Source organism: Ursus americanus, chromosome 14 (assembly GCF_024610735.1).
Source record: "Ursus americanus isolate L20-20 chromosome 14, mUrsAme1.1.p, whole genome shotgun sequence".
Lineage (NCBI taxonomy): Eukaryota > Metazoa > Chordata > Mammalia > Carnivora > Ursidae > Ursus > Ursus americanus.
The window spans coordinates 51,007,757-51,035,157 of NC_142140.1; the positions used below are offsets into that span (position 1 = coordinate 51,007,757).

General features: G+C 51.4%; 1 protein-coding gene across 5 annotated transcripts in view; it reads left to right on the top strand.

Annotated features, from left to right (window-relative positions):
- CACNA1A (calcium voltage-gated channel subunit alpha1 A) overlaps nucleotides 1-27,401 on the top strand; it is a 212,870-nt gene that overhangs the window by 110,343 nt on the left and 75,126 nt on the right. For all 5 annotated transcript variants that reach the window (XM_045811947.2, XM_087867228.1, XM_087867225.1 and 2 more), the window contains 12 exons: nucleotides 4,787-4,890; nucleotides 6,055-6,170; nucleotides 7,281-7,337; nucleotides 8,386-8,475; nucleotides 16,012-16,221; nucleotides 19,302-19,414; nucleotides 20,623-20,735; nucleotides 20,872-21,003; nucleotides 21,284-21,356; nucleotides 23,363-23,480; nucleotides 23,619-23,686; nucleotides 26,883-26,989. In XM_045811947.2, coding sequence (XP_045667903.2) covers nucleotides 4,787-4,890; nucleotides 6,055-6,170; nucleotides 7,281-7,337; nucleotides 8,386-8,475; nucleotides 16,012-16,221; nucleotides 19,302-19,414; nucleotides 20,623-20,735; nucleotides 20,872-21,003; nucleotides 21,284-21,356; nucleotides 23,363-23,480; nucleotides 23,619-23,686; nucleotides 26,883-26,989 — 1,301 coding nt within the window. The remainder of the gene's footprint in view (nucleotides 1-4,786; nucleotides 4,891-6,054; nucleotides 6,171-7,280; nucleotides 7,338-8,385; nucleotides 8,476-16,011; nucleotides 16,222-19,301; nucleotides 19,415-20,622; nucleotides 20,736-20,871; nucleotides 21,004-21,283; nucleotides 21,357-23,362; nucleotides 23,481-23,618; nucleotides 23,687-26,882; nucleotides 26,990-27,401) is intronic.

The following is a 27,401-nucleotide window of genomic DNA, read 5'->3' on the forward strand; positions in this document are numbered from 1 at the left end:
CACCCCATCACCAGAAATATTTAGTGACAGCACTAATAAGAAATAGTGTTCCAAGCACTGGAACTCTTTGAGCCTTTGGGAAAAAGACAGGACTCTTAAGAGCCCGTCCTTTTCAGTATTACTGATGATGACAGGTGAGCAAGTTTCCATCCTCCTTCGTTTCCTCGAGCCCAGCCTCCTGCACACACCCGCCCTTTGCCTGAACTGCCAAAGGAGGTCGGACCCAGGAGGGGAGGTTTGGGCCCCGCACATCCTCTGCTATCAGAACAGCCGTGGCAGTTCCAGCCGTTCTTCTTGGGAGACATAGTTCCCAGTTTGCTCCCAAGCAGGCCCCAGGGAAAGCCCACCTCCTAATCAAAAGTTGGACCCACCCCTCCTCCAATTTCTTCTCCATGAGTTGTTGGCTCTAGAGCATGGAACTGAATAAGTTGGACCAGATTGAAAGGAGAACAAGTTCTCCCCCAGTCCCAGGGAAGAAAGCAGACAAGGGAGGTGGGGGAGGGGGAACAGCTTGGGAACTGAGGATGCGGGCTACGTGGGGAACTTGGACCCACCTCTCCTTCAGTCATTCTACAAACATTTATTGAACACTGCTTGCATGCCTGGCATTGTGCTAGGGAATACAGCAGCGGACCCCCCAAAAAAGAAATCCACAACGTCCTTGCCCCTTGTGGAACTGACATTCCAGCTGGGGAGATGGACAGTGAACAGGAGAAATATGTAAAGTGTGGAGAGGATGAAGGGCAGGAAATGGGATTAGAAATGAAGGGCCATCAAAGAAGACCTCCCGGAGAAGGTGGCATTTGAGCAAAGACCTGAAGGAGAGTGAGGGAGGAGCCATGTAGGAATCTGGGGGAAGAGCCTTCCAGGCAGGGGAGCAGCAGGTGCAAAGGTCCTGAGGTGGGGCTATGCCTAGTGCACCTGAGGAGCTGAAAGGAGCCCAGGTGGCTGGAGAAGAGTTACTCAGGGGCAGAGTGACAGGGGCATTGGGGGGTGGGGACCTCTGCCATTCAGTAGCTCCGGGACTATATTCATTTTCTGTGGCTGTCATCACGGGGAGGCTAGAAGTCAGAGACTAAGATGTCAGAAGGGCTGTGCTCCCTCTGAGACTCGGTAGAATCCTTCCTCACCCCTTCTGGCTTCTGCGGATGGCTGTCGACCCTTGGCTTTCCTTGGCTTCTCTCCGTTCTCTGCCTCTGTAGCCACGTAGCCATCCCCTCCCCTGCGTGTCCCTGTCTCCACCTGGTGTTTTCCTCTTCTTCAAAAGGACGTCTCATATTGGATGAGGGCCCCCCATCGTGACCTCACCTTAACTTGATGCCAGCTGCAGAGACCTATTTCCAAGTAAAGTCACATCCCCAGGTTCCAGGGTTATGACTTCCAACACATCTTTTGAGGGGACCTATTGCAACCCAGAATGGACTTAGGGTGTGGAACTTTACCTCTCTTTACCATCCCAGGAAGATGGGAAGGATGGTGTACCCTCTTTTGGGGTCTGTGAGAGGATTAACTGAGCTCAGGTCAGCTGAGTGCCTGGTGCTGAATGTGTCTTACTAGGCTGGGCAGGATGTCATGGCTCAGAGGGTCCTAAGCCTGCTGGGGAGCTGGGGTGTGGGCAGAGTCTGAGATTGAGGGGCTGCCTCAGTTCTGAGGGGCCTCTGCTGTTTCTCCCTGTTCCATCCTGCCTCTCTCCCCCCACCCGCCGCTCTGTCCCCATCCCAAACCTGTTTCCTGAGATGGCCCAGACTTTTTCTTGTGTTGGCTGGTGCGGGCTTTCTCTCCCTGGACTATATTTAGCCTAAGAAATAGGCATGAGAAGCCTCAGCTGCCGCAGCACTGGAAAAGAAAAGCACAAAGCCGGTCTTGCCTTCTGTCCAGCCCTGTTCTGCTGACTCCATTCTTTCTTTCAGAACGTTCTAGAAGCAAAGCATCAGAACTTCGGGTGTTTGTTGGAAGAAGGACATGAGCTAGGAGCCCTGACATATTAATTGTCCCCAGAGCTTGTCCATGTGTCCATGATGAACGTTGACTTTGTTGGTTGGTTTGCCTTGTTCTCCATTTTTTTGTTGTTGGTAAAATACACAGGACATAAACTTCACCATCTTAAACCATTTTTAAGGGTCCAGTTCTGTGGCATTAAGTGCATTCTCATTGTTTTGCAGCCGTCCCCACCACGCATCTCCAGAACTCATTACGTCTTGCAAATAGACTGTGTCCCCACCGAACACTGACTCCCCGCCCCCTCCCCCAGCCCCTGGTGCCCGCCGTCTACTTCCTGTCTCTGTGACTGTGACTCCTGTAGGGAACCTCATAGAAATAGAATCATACAACATGTGTCTTTTCTTTTTAAGAATTTATTTATTTATTTGAGAGAGAGAGTGCACGAGAGAGCACAAGGAGAGGGAGCGGCAGAGGGAGAGGGAGGAACAGGCTCTCTGAGCAGAGAGCCCCATGTGGGGCTTGATCCCAGGACCCGGGGATCATGACCTGAGCCAAAGGCAGATGCCTAACTGACTGAGCCACCCAGGTGCCCCCAGCATTTGTCTTTTTGTGACTGGCTTATTTCACTCAGCATAGTGTCAACATTCATCCACGTTGTACCATGGGTCAAAATTTTCTTCCTTTTTAAGGTAAAGCTGACCCCCAAAATGTTTAAAAAGTGAAGTAAAATAAGCATACAGAAAACACCCAGATCTTAAGGGAGGAGCTTGATGAATTTTCACAAACTAGACACAACCATGTGACCAGCACCCAGATCAGGAAACAGAACCTTCTCAGCCCAGGAAGCCTCCTTGTGTGGAACCAAAGGGTGCCCCATCAGGACTCAGGCACGGTTGACTGGTTTGCCTGCTTTTGTATTTTGTATAAATGGAATCTTCCATATATGTCCTTCTCTGTCTGGCTTCCTTTGCTTGACACTAACTCTGTAAGGTTTCATGGGACAAGTGGCAGTCATTCATGGCATGACATTCCATTTATGTGTCCTCTCTCTTGTGGATGAGGATTCAGATCATTTCCAGTTTGGGGCTATTATGAAGATCCCCACTATGAACAATCTTCTGCATGCTGTTCACATTTCTGTTGGGTAACTATCCGGGACTCAGGAGTGGAATTTCCAGGTGGTAGTGCAGGTATGTGACTTAATTTTAGTAGAAATTCCCAATCCCTTTTCCAAAGTGGTTGTACCATGTGTTATAGATTGAATTGTGTCCTCCCTCCAATTCATATACTGAAGTCCTAACACCCAGTACCAGGAAAATGTGACCTTAACTGGACATGGGATCATCGTGGAAGATGAGGTCGTTAGTGTGGGCACTAATCCAATATGAATAACATCCTTAGAAGGGGGGGGAAGGATCTGGACAGAGAGATGGACATGCACACAAGGAGAATGTCATGCAAAGATGAAGGTGGAGACCAGGGTGATAGATCTGTAAGCCCAGGAACCAACCAAAAAGATTGTCCGCAACCCCCCAGACACCAGGGGAGAGGTGTAGGATGGATTCGCCTCAGAGCCTCCAGAAGGAACCAACCCTGTTGACACCGTGATCTCAAACATCTGGCCTCCAAGAACCGTGACACAATCAATTTCTGTTGTTTTAAGGGCCGTGGTTGCCGTTCTTTGTTACACCAGGCACAGACCCTTCATACACCATGTTACCACCCCCTCCCCCAGGCAGCATGTGGGGATTCCAGGTCTTCCACAGAGTCGCACACACCTGGTAGAATCAGTCTTTCTCATCCTAACCTTTCCGCTTGATGGCAACAGCATCGGATGTGCAGCTAAAGGTGAGCTTTTAAAGCCACGCATGGGGGCTCCTCGTTCTGCAGGTTCCACAGGGCTCAGGAGCCGCCATAAGGCTCTCTCTGCTCCAGCTGCTGATATCAGGGCTTCCCGGCACGGAAGTTAAGTGTCCGTGGACTCTGGGCCCCCATCTCCTGATTCCAATCCCATATCTACACTAACTGACTCTGTGACCTTGGGCTGGCACTTTTGTCTTTCTGGGCCTCAGTTTCCCCAGTTGTAAAATAGGCATGATGATAAAATAGGGTCATCATGAGGATTAAATGAGTAACTAAGGTAACATAGCTAATACACTTAGAGCGTCTGGCACAAGTAAGTACTCCGTTAGCACCGGATTTTATATTTCTCTCTTCCTCTCCTTGATTTTCATCCCACCCTTACTTCCTTCTTGGCACAGTGTTCGGTTCTCTCCAGAGAGGAATGTTTGACTTGTCAACGTCTCCCCCGCCCCTTTGAAAACTGAGCTGGGCACTTCTGAGAATTTTTTTGTGGTTCACATTGAGGCTGCAGTGCACAGAGGAGGGAGACACCTGAGGAAAAGGCTCCCAACCCTGCGGTTTGCCTTGGTGACTTAAACCCTGGCAGTCAGACCCTGCGTTCGTGCACCTCCCCTAAAGGAAGACTGTGGCTGTGAGGGGGACCAGGAAGGAACCAGGGGATCATTTCTACATTTTGATTAGGCTTTTTTTTTTTTTTCCTTCTTTTCTCCTGGAGTTTGGTCTGGGAAGTTCTCTAGAGTTTCATGCTGGTTCCTGGGTCCTTTGAGGGCTACATGATTAGGAGGGGGCTTTGTCCTTCTGGTGGTACCTCTGGGGTTTCCCCCACTAATTGATCTTGTTTCATTTCCCTGTCTGGGCTTCCAGAGCTCCAGGACTCCACAGGCCAAGGATATTTGAGGGCAGAGCTCCTTCTTCTCTCACCTGTCAGGTCGTACCTGAGTCCCATGAACGCTCACCTCCTTTCCCTCTTCACCTCCCACAGAGCAACGATGCCTCAGGGAACACTTGGAACTGGTTGTACTTCATCCCCCTCATCATCATTGGCTCCTTTTTTATGCTGAACCTCGTGCTGGGTGTGCTGTCAGGGTAAGTCTCTGCTACTCTCCCCACCCCACTCCCCCTTGCCATCTTCTGACATTAAAGAGGCCATTAAACCTTTGTTTTCATTCTCTAGGCAGAGAATAGGTCTTCCCTTGTCTTGAGTTAGCTAGAAAGTTTTTAGCAAGTCAGGTACAGGTGCACAGGTTGTGCACTGCTGTGAGCGCCCAGTGAAAGGACTCATGGGGGCTGAAATCCAGCCCAGCCTCAGCTCACAACCCTGTCCCCCTGGCATTAAACAACCTCCAGCCAGGGAAAGGGGAGCTTCTTTCCAGTACAGACCCCTCATTCAGAAGTCTTTCCCAACCCACAACCCACAACCCAAGAAACTTCTATAGAGCTTTACTTTCTATAATTTACATTTTTTAGAAAATTAATAGATTGGGTTCCCCCTTCCCCTGTTTTCCAAATATACTGTATATTTCAGTATACAACCAAACATGCATTTTCATGACACGTTTTATCCCTTATCCCCAAGATTGAAGGTGCGTTTGGGGTTTGGGGGCTTAATTATAAGTAGGTTTTATTTTTCTCATCACAAGAAGTCTGGGGACTGGAAAGGTGGCTCCACGGTGCTGTCAGGGACCCCGGTTCTGTCTGGCTTTCTAGTCTGATGTCCTTACCAGGCAGATGCTTTCAGCTTCCTGGATACCTCATGGGCTTCATATGGCTGCTTCACACTCACAAGAGGGCCACTGCACATTCCAAACATGAAGAGGAGGGAGGGAACAGAAAGGGGAAGGGTATACATCAGGGAAAGGAGGCTACCGCAGAAATCTTCAGCTTATGTCTCATTGGCCTAACTTAGAAGAGCATTGAAGATACTCTTCACCCGAGAGTGCAGAGAATCCGAATGGGGTACACAGCCAGTGGCGGTTGGCATGGCCTGGGTCTGTGGTTTTGCTTTTTTCCTCTAGCTGGGTGCAATTATTGGATAATGTGGGAAGCTGGCAGAAATACCCCCAACCCCTACGGTGTTCTGACATCCCAGGAGACCTCATTCCTCATGTTAAAGTCCATTGCCTGCCCTCCAGGGGTTTCTGAACCCCCAAACACGCACACGCGCGTGCACACACACACACACACACACACACACACATAGTCCCTAAAATGTCGACAACAGCCAGACCTGCCTCTTTCCTGCTTCTGCAGGGAATTTGCCAAAGAAAGGGAGCGGGTGGAGAACCGGCGGGCTTTTCTGAAACTCAGGCGGCAGCAGCAGATCGAACGAGAGCTCAATGGGTACATGGAATGGATCTCAAAAGCAGGTGAGGCCCTCTCGTCCTGGGAGCGTCGGAGCATACGAGAGTCCTGCGTGCAGCTCGCGGGTGGGCGAGGGGAGGGCCCCAACGGCGGCAGAGAGAGGAGCTGGCCGGGTGGCCCCGTGTCTCCGCAGCAGGAATCTGGAGCAGGGTAGAGAAACTTCCGGGGCGACACCAGGGTAGGATGTCACCTAACGGCTGAGGAGCTTTGGTTTACATGCCAGCTCTGCCACCTCCCAGCTGCGCAGCTCACTTCCCCGCGCTCCAGTTTCCTTCGTCATGAAACGGAGATATGATAGCGTCTCTCTTGCAGGGCTGTGTAGTCTGCAGTCAGAGCGTCCAAGCTAAGCCACCGAGAAAGAGCCGTGCCCGACACACAGTGGGCACGTGTTTATTGGTTCCGTCATTCAGCAGACACTTATGGAGCGCCCACTGTGTGTCAGGCACTGTTCTAGGCACTGAGGGATATGGCAGGGAACAAAAGACCAGATCCCTGCCCTCGGGGCTCCAGTGTTCTACTGAAGGAGACAGAAAATAAACAAGTACATGGACTGTTGAGTGCTCCCCAATGCTGAGAGGAAAAATAAAGCAGGGTAGGAAATGGAAAACAGCTGGAGGAGGTGGCGTGGTCAGAGAGGGTCTCTCTGAGAGGTGACATCAGAGCAGACCCGACAGAAGCCATGTGGATGTCTAGCGAAGGGGGTTCCAGGCAGAGGGACTAGAACAGCAAGTGCAAAGGCCCTGAGGTGGGAGTGGCCTTGAGTCATAGCAAGGAAGCCAGTGTGGCTGGAGCAGAATACGTGCAGGGGGAGGTGAGAGGAAGCGAGGACTGAGAAGTGACAGGCACCGAATCAGGCAAGGCCTTACAGGTCACGATGAGGAGGCTGGGTTTTATTTTGAGGGAAGTGGGGGTGGTGTTCGCTCTACACTGTTGCTGAAGTGAGGCTGGGAGTCAGGAAGGACAGAGCAGCACATGTCTGGCTGGTTGAGCTGCCACGATCAGCAAGAGGAGAGCGGAGGTGGCCGGGCAGACCCTTCTCATTCCTGGTCCAAGGGAACCCAGCCCAGGAGAGGCCTGCAGGCGCTGGGGCTTACCTGTGTGCTCTTCCTCCTCAGAAGAGGTGATCCTCGCAGAGGATGAAACCGACGGGGAGCAGAGGCATCCCTTTGATGGTAACTGCTCTGAACCTGGCCGGGGGGGTGGACCCCAAGGGAGACCGCAGCAGCCAGTGCTGGGAGAACAGACTGTTTGGTGCTAAGGGGCCTCCAGGGGATGGATGCTCAGAGCCCAGGTGACTCTGAGAACAAACACAAGATCAGGTCAGGACCAGCAAGATACAGGCATGGCACGAATCTGATTTTGGGGGGCATTTCAGGACTGTGGCACAGTTCTACATTTTCTGACCTTCCCTTTCTTCTTTAACCATGTGCCTCAGTCTTCCTCATCCATAAAATGGGCACGGCGGTAATAATACCCACCTCACCGGACAGTTCACGGACATTGCGTTAATACTTGCAAAGAGAATGCCTACGGCAGTGCCGGGCTCAGGGTCAGCACCATCCGTGTTCACCAAATAGCTCAGTAATCAAGAATCCAACTTACTATTTAGGACAGTTGTCTCACATGTTAGAAATTTGGCTAGACAGAGCATTGACTTTGGATTGAAAAATACCAGGATTGAGAAGGAAGTAAGGGGCTGGGGCTTTATCTCAGTAGATTCCAAAATGGATTTTACTGTTTTGGGGGAGGGGAAGAGCCAACCCATGGGGTGTCTGAATCATTTTGTGGGAAGCGTGTGCCTGAACTCACCGTCCCCTGGAGAGCTCGTGGGGGAGGAATAGAAATATTAAGGGAAGTCGTCCACAGTCCTAGCCTGAAGATCAAGGGTGGGCTGCTTTCGTAGGAGTCCCTGTGCATCCAGTCCCAGTCATCCCAGAGGGGAGAGGGTGGCTGAGAGCCTCGACTTAGAGTCAGACCGAACAGGACTTGACTCTTGTCTTTACCCCTGGGGCAAAGTCATGTAGCCTCCCTGAGCCTCAGTCTCCACGTTTGTAAAATGGGCGTACTCTTACTTCCCACCGACCCGGATGGCCATGATGGTTAATTAACCCCACAACACGTAGCAAGTCCCTGGCACCAAGAATCCAAGGACACCGAGGTCCGGTTCTTGTCTCAAAAAGGGTAACGTCTTTTTCTCTTGCCATGTTTCCATTGTTGGAGCTCTGCGGAGAGCCACCATAAAGAAGAGCAAGACAGACCTGCTCAACCCTGAGGAGGCGGAGGACCAGCTGGCAGACATTGCCTCTGTGGGTGAGTCCCTCCTGGCCCGGCCTGGCGCCCCAAGCTCACTGATCCCGCGAGAGGGGGGAGCTGATGGCCTGGGAACCTCGTTGCCTCAATTTGGGTCCCCGCTTTGCCCCTTTCCACCTGTGCGTCCTGGAGCAGATGACCCGGTGATGGGAGTAACAGCAGTGCCTGTCTCCTAATCCCGTTGTGAAAGTTTAACCAAAATAATCCGCAGTCAGCATTCAGAAGGGCGCCTGGCGGAGGATAAGCTCCAGTCGTGGTGTTAGGATTGCTTAGTACTCACTGAGGGGCTGCTGTTATTAGGCGCCAGTTGTGAACAAGACAGGAACCAAATCCGTACCCACGTGGAGCTTGCCGTCAAGTGCAGGACACGGATGTTGAACAGATAATTCCCAAAATAAACCTGTCGTGATCACGGCGCTGCAGAGGAGATGCCCCGGGTTTGGCCTGCTCTGGAAGAGTGGGGTGTGATCAGGGAAGCCTTCTCAGAGGAGGTGGTGCTGAAGCTGAGAACTGAAGGATGGATAGGAGTTCGCCCTGGCAGTGAAAGCAGAGAGAACCATGGGGAAGGCTGTACTCCATCTGTTGTTGTTGGTTACCGCAAAGGGCAGCGTTTGAGGGGGAGGGGACATTTACCCTCCCCCTGCCCACCCCTCCTGATTGAGACTGAGCTGCTTTTGACCTTCTCTGAAAAGAACATATTATGTTTTGCTTTGTTTTTGATTTTTTGTTTTCTTTAATTACACCAAAGTGCCCTTTTATTTTTTCAAATGGGTTTTTAAACATCCCAGGAATGAAAGTGGGAGAGCATCCGGGCAGGGGAAATAATGCATGACTCTGAGGGGAGAAGTCATTTAAACTGTGCGGTCAGAGGAAGAAAGGCTGGAAGAGAGAAGGAAAGGTGGAGGAGGGAGAGAAGACGGGGGGGGGGGGAGGAAAAGAGGAGAGAAGGAAAACCTAGAGGCAGAGAAACAAAAAGGCAGGGGGATCCTGGGTGGCTCAGTCAGTAGAGTGTGCATTTCCTGATGTCGAGGTTGTGAGTTCGAGCCCCACATTGGGTGCAGAGATAACTTAAAAATAAAATATTTTAGGGTTGCCTGGTGACTCAGTCGGAAAAGTGTCCTGCTCTTGACTTCAACTCAGGTCATGATCTCAGGGTTGTGAGATTGAGCCCCGGGTCGGGCTTCACACTGAGCGTGGAGACTGCTTGAGATTCTCTCCCGCTCCCTCTGCCCCTCCCCACCAGAAAAAACAACAGAAGGAGGGAAGGGGAGAAGGGAATTTCTCATATGCACGTGGTTCTAGTCCACAGGCACCAACTATTTTATCCTCTGCTGTTTTCACTCCACCCTAGTCTTTGACCTGCATGCTAAGTTTCGACGTTGTTCCCCCCCGCAGTCCCATAGTCCGTAAAGGGTGGCTGCGGTTTGCTTGGCCGCGGCTCTATCATATGGCGTTGGAGTTGTTGCCAGTTTTTGCCCTAACGAGAAACACCGCTGCGAACATCGATATACAATTACTCCCCCCACCCTTTGGGCGTGTTTCCTTGGGGATAATTACAGGATCAAAGATATTAACAGCTTTTCAACTCATTATTCACAGAGCCATTCTGAGTTCCCAAAGCACTGAACCCATTTATAAACCTGCCAAGTACTCATACGATCACGGATTCCCCCACCCCGGCCACTGCATATTTCTTGTTTAATTTCCTTTCCCAGTGAAGTAGGTTTGTAATGATACCTTAAAGCTTGTTTTAATTTGCATTTTTAATTTCTAGCCAAAACACTCTCTTCCTTGGAATGATGAACTAGTCCTATTTCGACTTGTGGTTACATCTGTTTCCCTCCTTCCAGCAAGTTCGAGAATGGGAGCGCTCTGTCAGTGCTCTGTGTATTTGACGGGATCTGTCTGGCCCACACATTTTTCCAATTAGGTTGCTTCCATTTTTTTTAATGTTTTGTTTTATTCAGAGAGGCAAACATTTTTTGTTCAAGCCACATGTTTTAAATGCCAGGCACTGAAAAAAAAAATTGGCTTACTCAAGTCAGGATCTCCCCTATGGATAAGATTGGGTACCTGCTCTTAATTGACGGAGAAATTCTTTTTCGTCAGTCATTCTAGAAAAGGTGGAAAAGTGATACTACCCAGTGTTGGCAAGGATGTGGGGAAATGAGCATTGTCATAGGCTGTTGGCAGGAGTGTAATTTGCAGTGTTTCCAATATATGGCTTGGTATTATTTAATTATAGATGTTTATATTCTTTGACTTAGCATTTCCACTTCAAAACCATGTCTTCCATGTATGCAAAAGGTCTATGCCTCTTCTCAACAGCGTTGTTTCTGGTGTTCAAAAAAAGTGAAAACCAGGGGCGCCTGGCTGGCTGTTAGTAGAGTATGTAAATCTTGATCTCAGAGTCGTGAGTTCAAGCCCCATGTTGGGTGTCGAGCTTACTTAAAAATAAAGTTTTGTTGTTGTTTTTTTTAAGTGAAAACGATGGGGCACCTGGGTGGCTCAGTTGGTTAAGTGGCTGCCTTTGGCTCAGGTCGTGATCCTGGGGTTCTGGGATTGAGCCCCACGTCGGGCTCCCTGCCCAGCGAGGAGTCTGCTTCTCCCTCTCCCTCTTCAGCTCCCTCTGCTCATGCTCTCTCTCTAGCTCTCTCCCAAATAAATAAAATCTTTTTTTAAAAAAGTGAAAAACCAGAAGCAACCCACATGCCCAGAAATGGGGAGATGACCAAAGAAATTACAGTATTTATACACGATGGACTATTACGCAGCCTGGAGAAAGGACGGGGGTGCTACCGGCATGGAAAAGTGTTTGAAATCGATTTCTCGGTGAAAAAAGCAAGTTGCACAGCATTATATAAAATGTATGGTCCCGTTTTAAGAACAATATTAAGAGTAAGAGCTGCTTTAAAATGTGGAAATTGGAGGGTTGCAAGGGATTTCCACTTTCTACGTGACATTTTTCTAAAAGGTACAAATCAGGGATGGGCATTACTTTTGAAATCAAAAAAGTAATTAGATAAGTTTAAGTTACTTAAAAGCAACAAAGACCAATTATGAGGAATCTCATGGCTGGCTGTGTGGGCCGGGAGGAATCTGGTGGATAAGCAAAGAAAGCTTCATGCAGGAGGCGTTTTTAAACCGGGCTTTATGCAGAATGGGGTGCGTGTATCCACTTATGAGGTCTGACATAACACAGTAGCACAGACTGGGGGGCTTAACAATGGAAATCTAATTTCTCACAGTTCTGAAGGCTGGAGGTCTTAGAGCAAGGTGTCGGCAGGGCTGGTTGCTTCCGAGGCCTCCCTCCTGGGCTGGTCAACGGCCGTCTCCTCCCTATGTCTTCACATGTTCTTCCTTCTGGGCGTGTCTGTGTCCTAATCTCTTCTTTTTTTTTTTTTTTAAAGATTTTATTTATTCATTCGACAGAGATAGAGACAGCCAGCGAGAGAGGGAACACAAGCAGGGGGAGTGGGAGAGGAAGAAGCAGGCTCATAGCAGAGGAGCCTGATGTGGGGCTCGATCCCATAACGCCGGGATCACGCCCTGAGCCGAAGGCAGACGCTTAACCGCTCTGCCACCCAGGCGCCCCCCCTAATCTCTTCTTATAAGGACTCCAGTCCTATTGGATTAGGGCCTGCCCACAGGACCTCAGTTTCCTTGAATTACTCTTTAAAGACCCTGCATCTGCAAATACACTCCCTTTCTGAAGTCCTGGGGGTTGAGACTCCAGCGTGTGAATTTGGGGGAGTCAGTTCAGCCCATAACGGGGGCGGGGGAGGGGGCGAACCAAGAAGCCAAGAGAGACACTCACAGCTTCTCCCCGCCCTTGAATTTGTGGCTGACGGAAGAAACGGTGCGCCGACTTCGAGAAGCCCAAGTAGGAAGAGGTCAGGTTAAGAGCCGCGGCTGTCCCAGGGCGTTTCTGCGAACAAAGCAGGTGACTTTCCGTTTTCTAAACGGATCCAAAACACACGCCAGCAACTTCGTCTCCCGGGGCCAGGTTTGCCACAGGCCAACCCACCAAAACCCAGCTCAAAAACACACAGGAAGGGCTCCCCACTCCACCTCCCCACACCCCACCCTAAAGGAGACCTCTGGAACTTCAGTTCTGACCAGGAAATGGCTTTACCTTGCTTTCCGTAAATAACAATTCAAAATAAGGCAGGAGCCGGGTGGCATTTGCCGTCATCCACAGTGAGCGAAGTCTTGTGTGATTGGTGACTCCTCGCGCTGCCCAGTCCGCTGACAAACGCATGGTAAAGGGGTCTCCTCCACAGTTGATGAACATACTGCGGAAGTGTGGAGCTCGAGTCGTTTCTAGGAAATGCTGAGTCGCGCATGGACGCTGTCATCACGACACCAGCGCCTTAGGAAAATCAGAGTCCGTCTAGTGACTGCAGTGGGACGAGCTCCGTGGGGGCCGTCTGTGTTTGCTCGGGCTGCTGTAACAAGCACCACAAACTGGGTGGCTTCTCACAGCAGAAATCTATTTTCTCACAGTTCTGGAAGCCAGAAGTCCAAACTAAAATCAGGGTATCGGCAGGGCCGTGCTGCTTCTGAAGGCTTCAGGGGAGAATCTCTTCCCTGCCCCTCGAGGCTCTGGGGGTGTTGGCGAGCCTCAGCTTCTGTGTCCATCATCACTCCAGTCTTTGCCTCTGTCCCCCCGTGGTCTTCCTGTGCACCTCTGTGGCTCTTCTCTTCTTATAAGGACACCAGTCTTGGGATTTAGGACCCACCCTAATCAAGTATGACCTCATTGTAACTTGATTACGGCCACAAAGACGCTACTTCCAAGAAAGGTCACATTCACAAGGACCAGGTGTTAGGACTTGAGCACGTCTCTCTGAGGGACACGGTTCAACCCACAACTTAGGCAGGACCTATTTCCATTTACAGAGAATTTTAAGGACCTACCAATTGCCCCAAGTCCCCAGATTAAACCTGGGTGGTGACAGACTGCTATCCTCACCAGAGAACGTTCTAGACTGCCACTGGCCACCTGTGACTCTTGATCCGTGCGTATAGCTGGTGTGAACCAAGATGTGCTTCATTCTAACACATCAGATTTGGAAGTCCTAGTACCAAAAAAAAAGTGTAAACTATCTCTTTAACATACATTTATACTGATGCTATGTTGAAATGATAATATTTTGGATCTGTTGGGTTTCATAAAATCTCTTATTAAAATATTTTTAAGATCTAGAGATTGCCCGCAATTGCAGTTCCAGACCAGAGAAAAATCAGAGAGAAGGGTGGTCAAGGTGGAGCATGAAATATAACACAGATGACCATTCACAGCTCATACGGGCCTAGCATGTAGTAGGTGTTCGCTAACAGTTGCTCCCTTTCCCTTCCCCGTGAGTGCTGTGCTCGGGGATGTGTCTCCGGGCCAGTGATCAGGAAAGACTTGCTCCGTAAGTTGGCACGTGAGCTGGGTCTTCACTGTAGCTCTTGGGTTACAGGAGAAGATTGTCATGGCCAACAAGCACAATGTGGCAACATCGGGCTAAGGTGTATTCCTCTCCATGGCCCTGCGAGGTGGGGAGTGCGGTTGTCCCCGGTTTACAGATGGAGACACTGGAGCCCCAAGATGCAGGGTGACTTGCCCAAGGTCATTTGGTGGTTAGCGATAGAACCAGCTTAGCAGGAGTAGGGGTGGGGAGCCTCCTGCCCAGTGTCTGAGCTCTGCCCCAACTCTCCCCCTCTCCATCTCTCCCTCCTTCTCCCCACGGAGCATCCCAACTTGACCTGAGATCTTCGGAAGTCTCGTTCCTCTCTGCCGTGCCTTATGGACGCTTGTGGGTCTGGGCACATCTTCGGGAGCTGCAGAGACTGGGGCCTGAAATGCCCCAAGTGGGAAGGGCCATGAGGAGCCATCCTGGGGTTCTCAATGCCTGTGAGGTCAGGCAGGTGATGGACATGGGCGGGGGGCGGTCCAGCCACCAGGCCTGGCCAGCAGCTGCTGAGAAGGAGTGCGTTTAGAATTTTGTGACTAGGAAGGAAGTGTGAGATGTCCACTGTATCCCGGGCCTGGCTGGTGGGATGGGCTGGTGCACAAGCTGTGACTGGACAAATCAGCTAATGGATGCAAGAGTCAATGAACAAGCTAGGGAATAGGTGAAAGGGTGAGTGAGCCAAAGAACAATAAACGAATGAGTGCAACTGAAGGTTTTCAAGAAGCGATCATTTAGAAGATAAAATCAGTCCATCCAGAACCGATCTCTGAACCACCCCACAAACCTGTCCGCTCTCATTGGATGGCAGCACTGTCCCTCAGGGGATCAGGCCCAACACCTTGGCTCCTCCCTCCGTCTCACACCCACACTTGATCCAGCAGCGGGTGCTGACATCTCCCTTAAGTAACACATCCCAGATCGGCCCACTCTTCTGCTTTCTTCGCCGCTGCCGTGGAGTGAAGCAGTGTCATTGCTGGCCTGGACCCCTGCAGTCGCCTCCTCTCTGTTCCTGCCCTGGCCTTCCACAGTCCGTTCCCCCCACGGCTGCCAGGGGGCGCTTGTGAGCACCTGAGTCAGGGCCCGTCCCTCCTCTGCTCAAACCCCCGTGGTCCCCATCTCATTCAGAGCAAAAGCCCAAGTTCTCCCCGTGGCCCATAAATCCCTGCTTGTTCCACACTGTCCCCTGTCTGTCCTCACCAACTCCTCCTCTTCCACTCCCGCCATACTGGTTTCCGGATGCCATTCCCCAGATATGCCAGGCAGGCATATTTCTGCCTCTAAGTTCTGTTAACGCCTCCTACGATATTGAGATGACTTGGGTCAACACCTCCTTGATCACCTGACTTAATATGGCAGCCTGTCCCATGGCCCCTCCAGGGGCTCCCCATCCCCTTACACTACTTTTTCTTTTTCCCAAAGTACTTTGCACCTTCCCTCACACTATTAATTTACTTTTTTTTATTATATTTGCTGTCTCTCTCTGAATGGAGATTGGGCCCAGAAAGGCAGGGCTCTGTCTGTTAACTAGTATATCCTGAACACCTGGAATAGAGTCTGGCACACCCTAGAAATTCCACAAGTAAAAGAATACGCAGGCAGATTCTTTGGTGGCTCATTCCTTGGTGATCATGCCTAAAGGGAGGTGTCCATGGAAACTAGGGTCCTATTCACACCTCTTCCTGGAGGCCTCCCAAGCATGCAGCATGCAGTTCTGCTGCTTGCCCCTGCACCGAGGGTCCTGAGCTCCTTCCTCACCCCACCTGGTGGTTTGACCCCCAGAATCATGAGATGTGGCCAGGAGAGGGAGACAGAGACCGTTGACTCCATCAGTGGAGAGCCATCTGCCTCTCCACTGACATCCAGAGCTCTCATGGTTGTTTCCAATACTATTATGTTTGCCTTCTCGTCAGCTCCATCTCTGGAAAACTAAGCCCTGGGTCATGATGGTTCCCTCAGGCCAGAGGACTCGCCGGGTAGGCTAATGAATCCCCTGGCCAGATTCCGTGCCTGGACCGCACATCAGTTAATTTCTTCCACGGGAACAACCTGACATTCTCCATCCTTTCCTTGGCAGGGTCTCCCTTCGCCCGAGCCAGCATTAAAAGTGCCAAGCTGGAGAACTCAACTTTTTTTCACAAAAAGGAGAGGAGGATGCGTTTCTACATCCGCCGCATGGTCAAAACTCAGGCCTTCTACTGGACTGTGCTCAGTCTGGTAGCCCTCAACACGCTGTGTGTTGCTATTGTTCACTACAACCAGCCCGAGTGGCTCTCCGACTTCCTCTGTGAGTACCACCTGGCCCTGCCCCCACCTGCTCTCCGATCCCTTCCTCACACCCTTTTCCCTTCTCCTCCTCTGGTGGTGTGTGTTCCTTCCTTGGCTTTTTTTGAATCTGTCCTATCCCCCTGGATGTGTCTGTAACTGCTACCACAACAACAGAGCCCAACTTCTTTGGGCCTGGGGGCTGGAAGCTGGAATTCAGGCCATGAAATACTACGTGATGCTTTTTTAAGAGAGAGGCATGGGGTGCTGCTGAAGGGGGTGTTGGAGCGAGACAGAAAAGGGTAGAGACCACTAAGGACAGCCATATAGAGACAGAAACACACATCTAATTAATAAATATATCTCTGAGAATGTTAAGTAATTTGTGGTTGAGAGATAGGGATGCTTTCGGGACAAAGAATAGCCCTTATGTGGTCCCCATTTTCTCTGCTCATCTCTGACATTCTGTGCTTCTCCCATCTTTCAAATCTTCCACTTTTTCCCCCTTTCCTCACTTGCCCTTTTTGACTTCTTAAATCTGGAATTCATTTCTAGAAGATCTCCTCCAACAAGTGTAAGAACATCTTGCTCCCTCAGTGGGTACCAGGACCCCTAAGGCTTTGCCCTTCTGGGCTTATTCCCAGATTCCAGGAGTTAGCATGAGACAGTATCAAAATTGATGGCCAGGTGGGGGTGAGGAGAAGCAGTGAAAGGTGGGGAGACTTCTGACCAAGATTTAAAAAATAAAGAGCTATGAGAAATCAACAAGAGTAGTGTCTCAGCAGCGAGGAAGGCAAGCCCTGGCTCTGGCTTGTGGGCCCCGAGTGAGGATTTCCCTAAACCTTTTTGCCTGCTGGCTGCCCTCCTCCTGCATATACTGATTTGTCTGACTTAGTTCTGGAGCTTCTTTCCCCTTCTGAGCTGGTTCAGAATTGACCCAGACAGCCACTAGAGATAGTCGAGTCTTTAGCCTAGAGAGGCCCGGGAGCCTGGTCCAGGTCATTGTTTCCTTGTAACCTTCCTTGTTCTCGATCACATTGGTTGACCCCTCAGGACACCCCCCAGAGACCAGCTTGCCTTCTGAGAGCCTTGACCTAGTTCGAACCTTAGTAATTGCATTTGGTCCCCCCGGAGTCTTACAAATGAGGACTCTTTACTTCTTGTCTTAACCTCCTCTGTAGTCTATTTTTAATCTCCCATATTCTCCACACTAATCACTTTGCTCTGTCTGTCCTGGTTCAGGAACAGGGGGTTGGGACTTCCTGCCCTAGGCCTCTGTGTCTGTAAAGTTCCTTTAATTATCCCCAGTTGAGAAAACTGAGACTCAGAGAGGTTAGGTAACTTGCCCAGGGTCACACAGCTAGCAAGTGACAAAGCCAGGATTTGAACCTAGAATCCAAGCTGTGTCTGATGACAGATCCCTTCCCTGGTCACCAGGTGACCTGGATTCTCAATGTCTGCACTGCTCACAACGCATCATGTGACCCTGGGCAAGTCACTCCCATCATCCATCAGTCGAAAGCATCTTCATTTATAAAGCACCCTTTTGTTTTATTTCCCACTCAGAAATAAAGCAGTGTTGCCATCTTAAACTAGGACGTGTCCGTTTTAAGATACACCCCAAATTCACAGATGTCAAACTGAACAAAAGTGTTGTCTTGGAATCAGTGAAGTGTGGTAGTTTCTCGGGGTCTCAAATTTCACATCTGGAAATTGGAGTTGATGGCCCTGAAAGTTCTTCAGACCCACCAGTGCTGCAGACAGTTCTCTCTTGTGCTTTGCCGGCTTTCAGGTTTCCATGGTAACGGGGAAGCAAGCATCTCAGAAACTCTTAAGTACTCCCAGAGTTGTTTCTGGTGGTTCTTAGAATATACCAGATGTTATAGACAGATTTCCCTTGCTGATATTTTGGCCTGACAATCCTGGAGACCCTGATTTCCTTCAGGCACTACAAGCTCCTTGGGGGCCAAAAAACTAAGGGGAAGTTTCAGTCAGGAATGAGTGTGAAGGACCTTGATGGTTCAAACCATCTCTTAAAAGAATGATATAATAAACACCCTTGACTTTCAAACAGAATTCGTTATGTGACCAAAATTTACATTCTTGGAAGTTTGCATCCACCATCTTCCTTTCTATATGTTTTCTTCCCCTCAGACAACCTCCATATCCCCCCTTCCCATCCACTGGGTGAGTATCCATACCCTTTCTAATGCCTCGTCTTCCTACCCCACCGAGAAAGCTCTCTAAGAAAAGGTCCTGAAATTAGCCATGTCTTTGCTGGAGCAAACAAATCCCCGTATGCTACCTCTCGCCCAGGCATTTACACCATTATGCTTTCTCACCAAAGAACAAGAGTGCTTTGTCTTGTTCAAGACCTTTGGACATCAGCAAGACAGGATTTTGCCAGAGGACATCAGATAGGTTTTCCAAATTGGGAGAAAAGCTGCGGGTTGCCCCTGAATCTCCAGCTAAGTCCCTGACACAAGGATTATTTTTTTTTTTAATAATATTTATTTTGTTATATTGGTCACCATACGACACAAGGATTATTAAAAGGACACCATTATGATTTCTATTTCTATTTTTCTTTCCAAGCTCAGGCTTATAAAAGTGGATTAATCTTCTTTCTTAGATTGTGACACACTGGCATCCTGGGGTCATTGCTATTTTGTTAGTTAGCCAGGCAGTTTGTTAGCTCATTAGTTTTAAAAACATGGTAAGCCCCCAGGAACCCACCAGCCGGCACAAAACCTGGGACCTTGGCCATGACCCACATCCAGCCCTTCTTGCTGAACCAGGGCAAAAAATACAAGGTGGAAAGCCACGGAACTTTTTTTCAGTCCTTTTTAAGATTGGTCAGGAGACGGTGGGTTGGAGGGTGGGGAGTAATTGTTCCTCCCCTTTAACAGAGGAAAAACTGAGGCCCACGGAAAGGAAGCCTTGCATAATCTTTGGCCAAGGCCACCAACAACTGTCCTCTCTCCCTGCCTGCCAGGCCAGGGCAGGGCGGGATTGCTATTAACAGGAAAATCAGAGCTTCCTGGAACCATCCCCACCCCCCAAACATAACCTCCTCTCTGTTTCCCCCCCTCTCCCTTCTAGACTATGCAGAATTCATTTTCTTAGGACTCTTTATGTCCGAAATGTTTATAAAAATGTACGGGCTTGGGACGCGGCCTTACTTCCACTCTTCCTTCAACTGCTTTGACTGTGGGGTAAGTACTCTGGTGGGTAAGGAGTTCATTTCTCCAGCGCTTGCCTAGCAGGGCTGAGGCCTGGGGACTTCAGAAAGGGAACAGTAGCGCTCACCCCTGGATGCGAGAAACTCAGCTGAATGCGGAAGGAATGAGAGGGCAATCCCAAATACCGGTGAGGATACAGAGCTCCCAAAATTTTAGCCACTGCCAGTGGGAGGGAAGCGTGCAGACCCTCCTTTGCAGGGGGGATTTGGCGATTCCCCTGCTAGGGCTTCATGCAAGAGCAGCTCACAAGAATACCCTGAGCGGCTTTGCTTGTAATAGTCCCAAACCACACGAGCCAACGTCCCTTTGCAGTAGCACGGGTAAATGAGTTGTGACATAGCCACATAATGGAATTCTCGTAGCAATGAGAGGCAGCCAACGACAGCCCCGCCCAAGAACTGGGTGGATCTCACCTGCATGACATCGCACGAAAGGAGGAGGACACTGACAGAAATCAGTCCGTACAGCACGTTTCTGCTCGTGGAAGTGCAAATGGATAAAACCAAGCTAGATTGGTTAGGGACGATGCTTGAAAACGTTAAAAAGTCAAGAACCTCAAAAACATTATGCTGAGTGAAAGAAGCCAGACCCAAAAGGTCACATACTGCATAATTCCATTTAAATGAAATGTCCAGAACGGGCAAATCCGTAGAGACCGGGAGCAAATTAATGGTTGCTGGCGCGGTGAGTGGGGGAGGGGGGCAGTACTCATGGGGTTGGGCTCTCTTTTGGGGGTGATGAAAATATTTTGGAACTGGAAGAAGGTGAAGGTCACACAATGCTGTGAAAGTGCTAAATGCCACTGAGTTGTACACTTTAAATGGTTAGTTTTGTCTTATGTGAATTTCACTTGAATTTTTTAAAAATGCAAGGAAATGGTTATTACAAAATCCAGGATGGTGGTTATCTCTAGGGGTCCCTCAAGGCTTCTTGGGTGCTGACATGTCCTCTTTGTGGATGAAGGTGGCAGCTACATGGATCTTCACTTTGCAGTTATGCATTTCAGGAATTCTTTGCTGTGCATGACCTGTTCATCAATTTTAAGAAAGGGATGAGAGGAGTCTGAGGCCCTCACCCTGCTTGCATCTGGGGCAGCTTGGCTGGATTCCTGCAAGGGTCAGGGTCAGGGCCGGGGTATGTCTTCAAGGTCCCCGGACACGAGAGCAGGCTTGCTGTTCCAGGTTATCATCGGGAGCATCTTCGAGGTCATCTGGGCCGTCATAAAACCCGGCACATCCTTTGGAATCAGCGTGTTACGAGCCCTCAGGTTATTGCGTATTTTCAAAGTCACAAAGTAAGTCCTTGGAGTTCCCTGGCATCCCAGCAGTGGCGGGGAAGGGGACCAGGGTGGAGCCCCCCGCAGCCCACTGGGAAGTGGGCTCAACTGGCCCAGCCTGACCACCCCTCCCCCACCCGGCCTCTGTTGGCAGGTACTGGGCATCTCTCAGGAACCTGGTCGTCTCTCTTCTCAACTCCATGAAATCTATCATCAGCCTGTTGTTCCTCCTTTTCCTGTTCATTGTCGTCTTCGCCCTTTTGGGAATGCAGCTCTTTGGCGGCCAGTAAGTGCTCAGCAAATTCTGCTTCCCTGGGGTCAAGTGCCCCCAGACCCAGGTCCGATGCATCCAGAGACCCAGGCTCACCTGTGTCCTGCAGACCACCCTCCTCGTGGCCCGGACACCCAGTGCACTCACCTCGATGGGTGGGGCCCCGGGTACCAATCAGGGGGTCTTTCTGGGGAACAGCGATGCTGGAGATGTTGCCCTGGAGACAGGATGCCGAGCCAAGCCCTCAGAGCACCTGGGATGGGGCCAATGGGAAATGCTTCCGTCCTCCCTGCAGGTTTAACTTCGATGAAGGGACTCCTCCTACCAACTTCGACACTTTCCCAGCAGCAATAATGACGGTGTTTCAGGTACGGTCTTCACCCGGCCCCATGGGTGGACGGACACCCCTGAGTGTCAAAGATGAAAGCACCCGTTCAGTGTATGAGGGGCTTCCTTGAATCCCTCTTTCTCTGCTTTGCCTTGCCCCTCTGTTTTAAAATGCTGGTTTTATTATTAATTCACATATGGCGAGCCCAACAGATCAGTGGATAACTGCTGTTGGAAAGACAGTTTGTTACACTCGAAGATCTCAAGAGAGGGCGTACGTGCATCCCAGGCAGGGCACCTGCAGAAGCACCAGGGTGGGTCAGGAGGCAGAGGGAGGGGGCTTTAACTGTGGTTTCTGCAGGAAGGATTAGAGAGGCAGGGTAAGCAGATCTAGAATTGGTTGGTTTGAATGATTTCAGTGGGCTCCCAGCATGAGGCCTGCCTCGGGTTGGCTGGGACCTGCCCTGGAGTGACTAGGGCAGGGGATTTGGGGCTCTGAGTGTAAGAGCCCACAGAGGTGGTGGTTGGGAGTACGGGCTCTGGATCGGTCGGTTTGCATGTGAAAAGTGTGCTCCCTGGCAAGTTGCTGACAATTTGTAGGAATTGGCTAGCCCTGACTCCCTCTGGGGTCAGCAAGCCCCGCCCCCATGTCAAAGCATCAGAGTAAATAAAAAACACAATTGCTAGACCCGCCCTCTCCAGATTGGAAGACACCCTGATCCCACACTCTAAGGCAAACAGACCTTGGGTGGTCTCCCCAAACCAACTTCTGCACCTGTGTGGACATATGCCCTGAGCTTTGGGACTGACCTCGCTGGGACCACCAGAGCCTTTCTGGTGGGTTCTGTCTCTTTAGGGTGGGGGGGACAGGGGAGTATATGGAAAATGTGACTTCACTCTCTCCCTCTCCTGGGAGGGTAATTTCGAAATGAGACCCCCTAGACCAGGGTATGGAAAGGGAAACCAGCCATGAAGTTCTGAGCCCCCACATACATGATCGCTAATAGTTGTAATCACCACGCATATATCTTTAGCACAGGGCTTCTTGTCCAAGAGCGATTCTGTCCCCCCAGGACACTTACTTGGAAGTTCTGGAAGCATTATTGGCTGTCACAGCTCTGGGAGAGGCGTGCTGCAGGCCTCTGGTGGCTGGAGGCCAGGGGTGCTGCTCGGTACCCCACCGTGCACAGGACGGCCCCGCCACAGAGAGTGACCCAGCCCCAAATGTCAGCAGTGCCGAGGCTGAGAAACCTGCATTAATGAATTGACATTTTTGGAGTTCTTTCACATTTACTTTATCCTTGTGAAAATATTACAAAGGAGGGAAGCTGGGGTTTTTTTCTTCTTTTTTTCAATGAGCACGCCTGTCCCTTCAGGGCGTCCCCTGGGCATCGGGGCAACTTGTACTTGCCAGCACCTGCACCCCTGTGCCTGACGCCTTCTCTGGTCACTGGCTCCCGCCCTGCCCCCAGCCCCAGCAGTCCAGAAGAACCAGTGAATATGTGGCTTAAGCGACAGGGCTTGGGAGGCTGGAAGTCCATGACCAGGGTGCTCACAGGGTCGGTTCCTGGGTAGGACCCTTCCTGGTAATGGATGGCCACCTCCTTACGTGGCACAGAGAGAGAGACAGACCACGTTCTCTGGTGTCTATTCTTAGAAAGGCGCCGATCCCATCCCGAGAGACCCACCAGCGTGTGACCTCATCTAACCCATCCCCAAATACTGTCACATGAGGGCTGAGAGCTTCAAGCAATGAATTTAGGGGGCACAGCTCCATCCGTAGCAAATCCCCTTCTCGCACCAGGGAAGACAGAGTTGCAGAAAGATGTGTGACTCCCCTGGGTTCACCTTTTCCTAGAAGCCGAGCTGAGAGCCCCTTAGTGCAGGGATGGCCCTTCCACTCACAACCGAGGTGAGACCCCCCCCCCACCCCCAGAGACGAGGGTCCAGGAGGAGCCACCGCAGGCAGGTTCCAGCCCCGCAGCTGCGTCTCCGTGGGGCCCGTGGCTGAGAGGGGTTGGCTGTGTGTTTCTCTGTCCCCTTTCAGATCCTGACGGGTGAAGACTGGAACGAGGTCATGTATGACGGTATCAAGTCTCAGGGGGGCGTGCAGGGCGGCATGGTGTTCTCCATCTACTTCATTGTGCTGACGCTCTTCGGGAACTGTATCCTCCGTGGGGGAGGCGGGGCAGGCCCGGGCAGCTGGCGGGGCAGATGGGCTGGGGGGCGGCGAGGGAGGGTCCGGGAGGCCCCGGGAGCCAGGCTCCAAGTGGCGGTGCTTTCCCTGACTCCGGCGCCTGCAGACACCCTCCTGAACGTGTTCTTAGCCATCGCGGTGGATAATTTGGCCAACGCCCAGGAACTCACCAAGGTGGGGTTGGTGGGAGAACGTTTCTCCCTGTGGCACAGTTACCACCTGCTCGTGGCAGATCAGGACCGGGCTGGGTGTGGGGGGTGGGGACAGGGTCAGAGCTTTTGTCCCGGATGCACCGGGCCAGGGAGGAGGCATCCCCTCCCCCTGAAACAGACTGTCCCTGACCAAGCGGATTCCACAGCAGAGGAGGTGGGAGGCGGTAAGGCAGCGGGACTGCCACAGGAAACAGATGGCAGACTCCACCAAGTGCCCATTTATAGGGAGTGGGCAGCATCAAGGGACCTCCAAGGAAAGTGTAGCCCCCAGGCTAGAGCCGAAAGGACCGGACAGATGGAGTATAACCCACACAGGGTCCTGAGGCTCAGCGCGTGGCCCCGTGAGCTCGGGAGTTGGCCGGACTTTGCCTCCAAGTGGCAGCAGTAAAGAATTAATTGCTGCTCACGGTGCCAGGCATTGCTGCCATCTCCCTTTTGCAGAAGGGGAAACTGAGGCTCAGAGAGGCAAAGTCATTGGCCCCAGATGGTAGGATAATAGCAGCTACTATTTATAGCATCACACAGTGCATGTCAGGCACTCAGCACGGTTCTTGCCATACAGTGAGTGCTCAATAAAGAGAGTCCGTGTTAGTCACTAGGCATGACCTGGCCCTAGAGCTTTCACTGGACAGAGCTGGTCAAAGGAAGGCTGGGAACCCAGGCCTGGCAAGCTCCAGAACCCGAGTTCTTTACCTGCGCGCTCTGCTGGCTTTCACTGGAGCCCCAGCTGAGCAGGAAAAGATACAAAGTAACAACCACAGTGAAACAGATGGGGATTTACCGTTCTCCCCATTTCACAGATGGGAAAGCTGAGGTCCAAAGAGGTTAAGTGAACTTGCCACACGACTAGGAGCTGAAAGAAAGAGATGTGATCCCCTCAAGGAGCAGAAATGAGAGAAGAGCCGAGGAAAATGAAGTCAGGAAATAATTTGGGAGAGGGGGCTGAGAACCATCCATGTGAGGAGAAGCCCAGTTATCACTCCGGCCAGTAGTGTTGAATTACCCGGGCGAAACTTGCTGGCAGATACCCCTTAGAGCAGCCTTGGACTCCCTGGGACTTGGGTCCAGGTCAGGGAGGCATAGAGGAGGCGACATTGCTTTCAGTCACACCGCTCACCCCCCGGGATAGCCCACGGGCAGGGCCGCGGGGAATGGTTGTGCAGGTTGTGAATTGCATGAAGGAAGCCGGGCACCTTTTTCTGCAATTTGAGAAGAGGGTGTTGGGAAAGAGCCCCATCGCATTAAGAGGACATGTGCAGAGTCTTCCTGTCGGCCCAGGAGGGCCAGGCCTAGGGCATCCCTCCGCTTCGTGGCCCCATCTCTCGAGCCTCGAGGTGTTGAACCGAACTGAGTGGACGCTGCCAAACCCTCCATCTGCTGGCCCTGGCAGGAGGGAGAGAGAGTTTCCCGGGCCCCACTCCGACTGGGGGGAAACGGAAGTCTCTGCTACCCCCAGCACACGGCCCCGGGCCTGGTCACCATGGAGCTGGCTGGCTCCAGGGGCTGATCCAACCGTGTTCTCATCCAAGTTCCAGGAGCCCATCCTTAGAGGCTGTCGCCGGGGAGAGGGTGCGCCAGGAGGGTGGGAGAAGGGGAGGGAGAGAGGCAAGTTCGTCTGTGAAGGATGGGCATTCTCCTCCAGACCCACACTGTTTCCTTCATTTCTTCTACGAGCGTTTCTTGGGCATTTCATACGAGGCAGGTACCCTGCTAAGCCCCTCGTGTGTTTTCATCTCATAGAATCTTCACAGAAACCCCGAGAAGCAAGTTCTCTGAGCCCATTTTACAGACCGTGTCTTTCATCTAAAAGCATTTATTGAGCACCTACTGTGAGCAGAGCGTGGTCTAGGAGCCAAGGACAGGGCAGTGAACAGAATAGGCAGAAATCCCTGCCCTCGTGCAGCTGACACTCGAGTGGGAGAGATAGACGAGAAATAAATTTGTCAGATGGGGAGAAGTGCTGGAGAGAAGAGCGAGGGAAGGAAAGTCCGGGAGAATGGAAATTTTAGGAGAGGATGGTGAGGCCCCGAGACGTGAGGCAACTCGCCTGACATCAACAGTAAGTGGGGGAGCTGGGATTTGAAGCCAGGTGGGTCTAGAACCTATGCTCTTAGCCTCGTTCGCTGCTGCTTAAACTTGACCCATGCTTGATACTCAGCCCAGTGCTTGCTGAAGAGGCAGATTCCAAGGCCCAGCTCGGGCTCTCCCCGGGGCCTGGGAGTCTGCATTTGCAGTGCTGCTAAGGCAGCTGGTCCAGGGGCTGGGCTCTGAGAAATGCTGGGTGAGGTGCCAAGGAGGAAGGGGGGCCTCATGAGAAGGGGCGGCCGGCCGGGTCCCACCTCCGTGTTGTCACTGGCAGAGGGTCCTGGTCTGACCACTTCCGAGCTGGTAAGGTTGCTGCTTGCCCCAGAGATCCCAGCGCAGGGGGAGAGGTGGCCTGCCGTAGCCTGACTTCTTCTGGGTGGGTTCATCTCTGGCCATTTCTTTCTCGTTGCTTTTTCTTTGCTTTTTCTTTGTTGGCTTTTCTGTTTTACGAATGAGGCCCTGCATGAAGGCTGAAGAAGGATTTAAAGCCCCCAAACATCTTTTTCTGTATGTATTTTTAAAACATCTTCCCCCATCCTCCTCCTCTCTGAACCTAACCGGCTGAGAATATATGCTCCTCTCCTGATTCCCCTTCTGGAGGCTGTTGGCAGTGCATGGGATGGGGCGCCAGGTTTCCTCTGCACGTGGGGGCTCGTCGGTGTTTTTGAAAAGTCTTGGTTCAGAGAGCACAACCCAGAAAGTAAAGTGAGAGGGAAATCTTTGCATTAATTTCCGGCTTATTGAGCCAGGGCGCAGAGAAATCTCCATTGGGGGAAAGGAAAGGAGTGGGAAAGAAAAAAGGAGTCTCTTTTCCTTCTGCTTTCTTCCGGCTGTGTGCTAAAATCGGGTTAATAATGAGCTGGCTAGCGAGGCTGCGCATAAAAGGCGTGGCAGGGCATGTGACCAACACTGGGCACCTGTGCCCTTCTGCGGCCTCGGCTCTGGTCGGTCAACATCCTGGCCACACCTGCTTACAAATATTCCACAGGTTACCCCTCATTAGCAGTAGGGTCGGAGGTGAGGCCCCAAGGCCTAGTTCACGTTTTGTGAACGGAACTCCGTGTGTCTTTTAGGATGAGCAAGAAGAAGAAGAAGCAGCCAACCAGAAACTCGCTCTGCAGAAAGCCAAGGAGGTGGCAGAAGTGAGTCCTCTGTCGGCGGCCAACATGTCCATAGCTGTGTAAGTGCCCCCGGCTCCAGAACGCTGTCCGGGCTCCTCAGCCTGTACCCCATCCCGTCAATGATGTTGGGGGCAGGGAGCCGTCCCTGACAGCGCTGAGCTTTAGGGCGAGGTACTTCTGCTCTCCCACCCCCTTTCACTTGATAAGTAGTTCATAAGCACCTTCTATATGCCAAGCACTGTTCTAGCTGCTGGGGATACAGCATTAACAAGAGGTCGAGGGGTGCAGGGAGATCTAGAGCTGGAGGGAGTTGGGCTTTTAAATAAACTTCTCAGGGAAGGCCTCACTGAGAAGGTGTAAGACCTGAAGGAGGGGAGGGAGGAGCCATGGGGGGATCTGAGGGAAGAGTGTAGCAGTCAGCAGGAACAGCATATACAAAGGCCCTGAGGCAGGAATGTGCCTGTTGTGTTT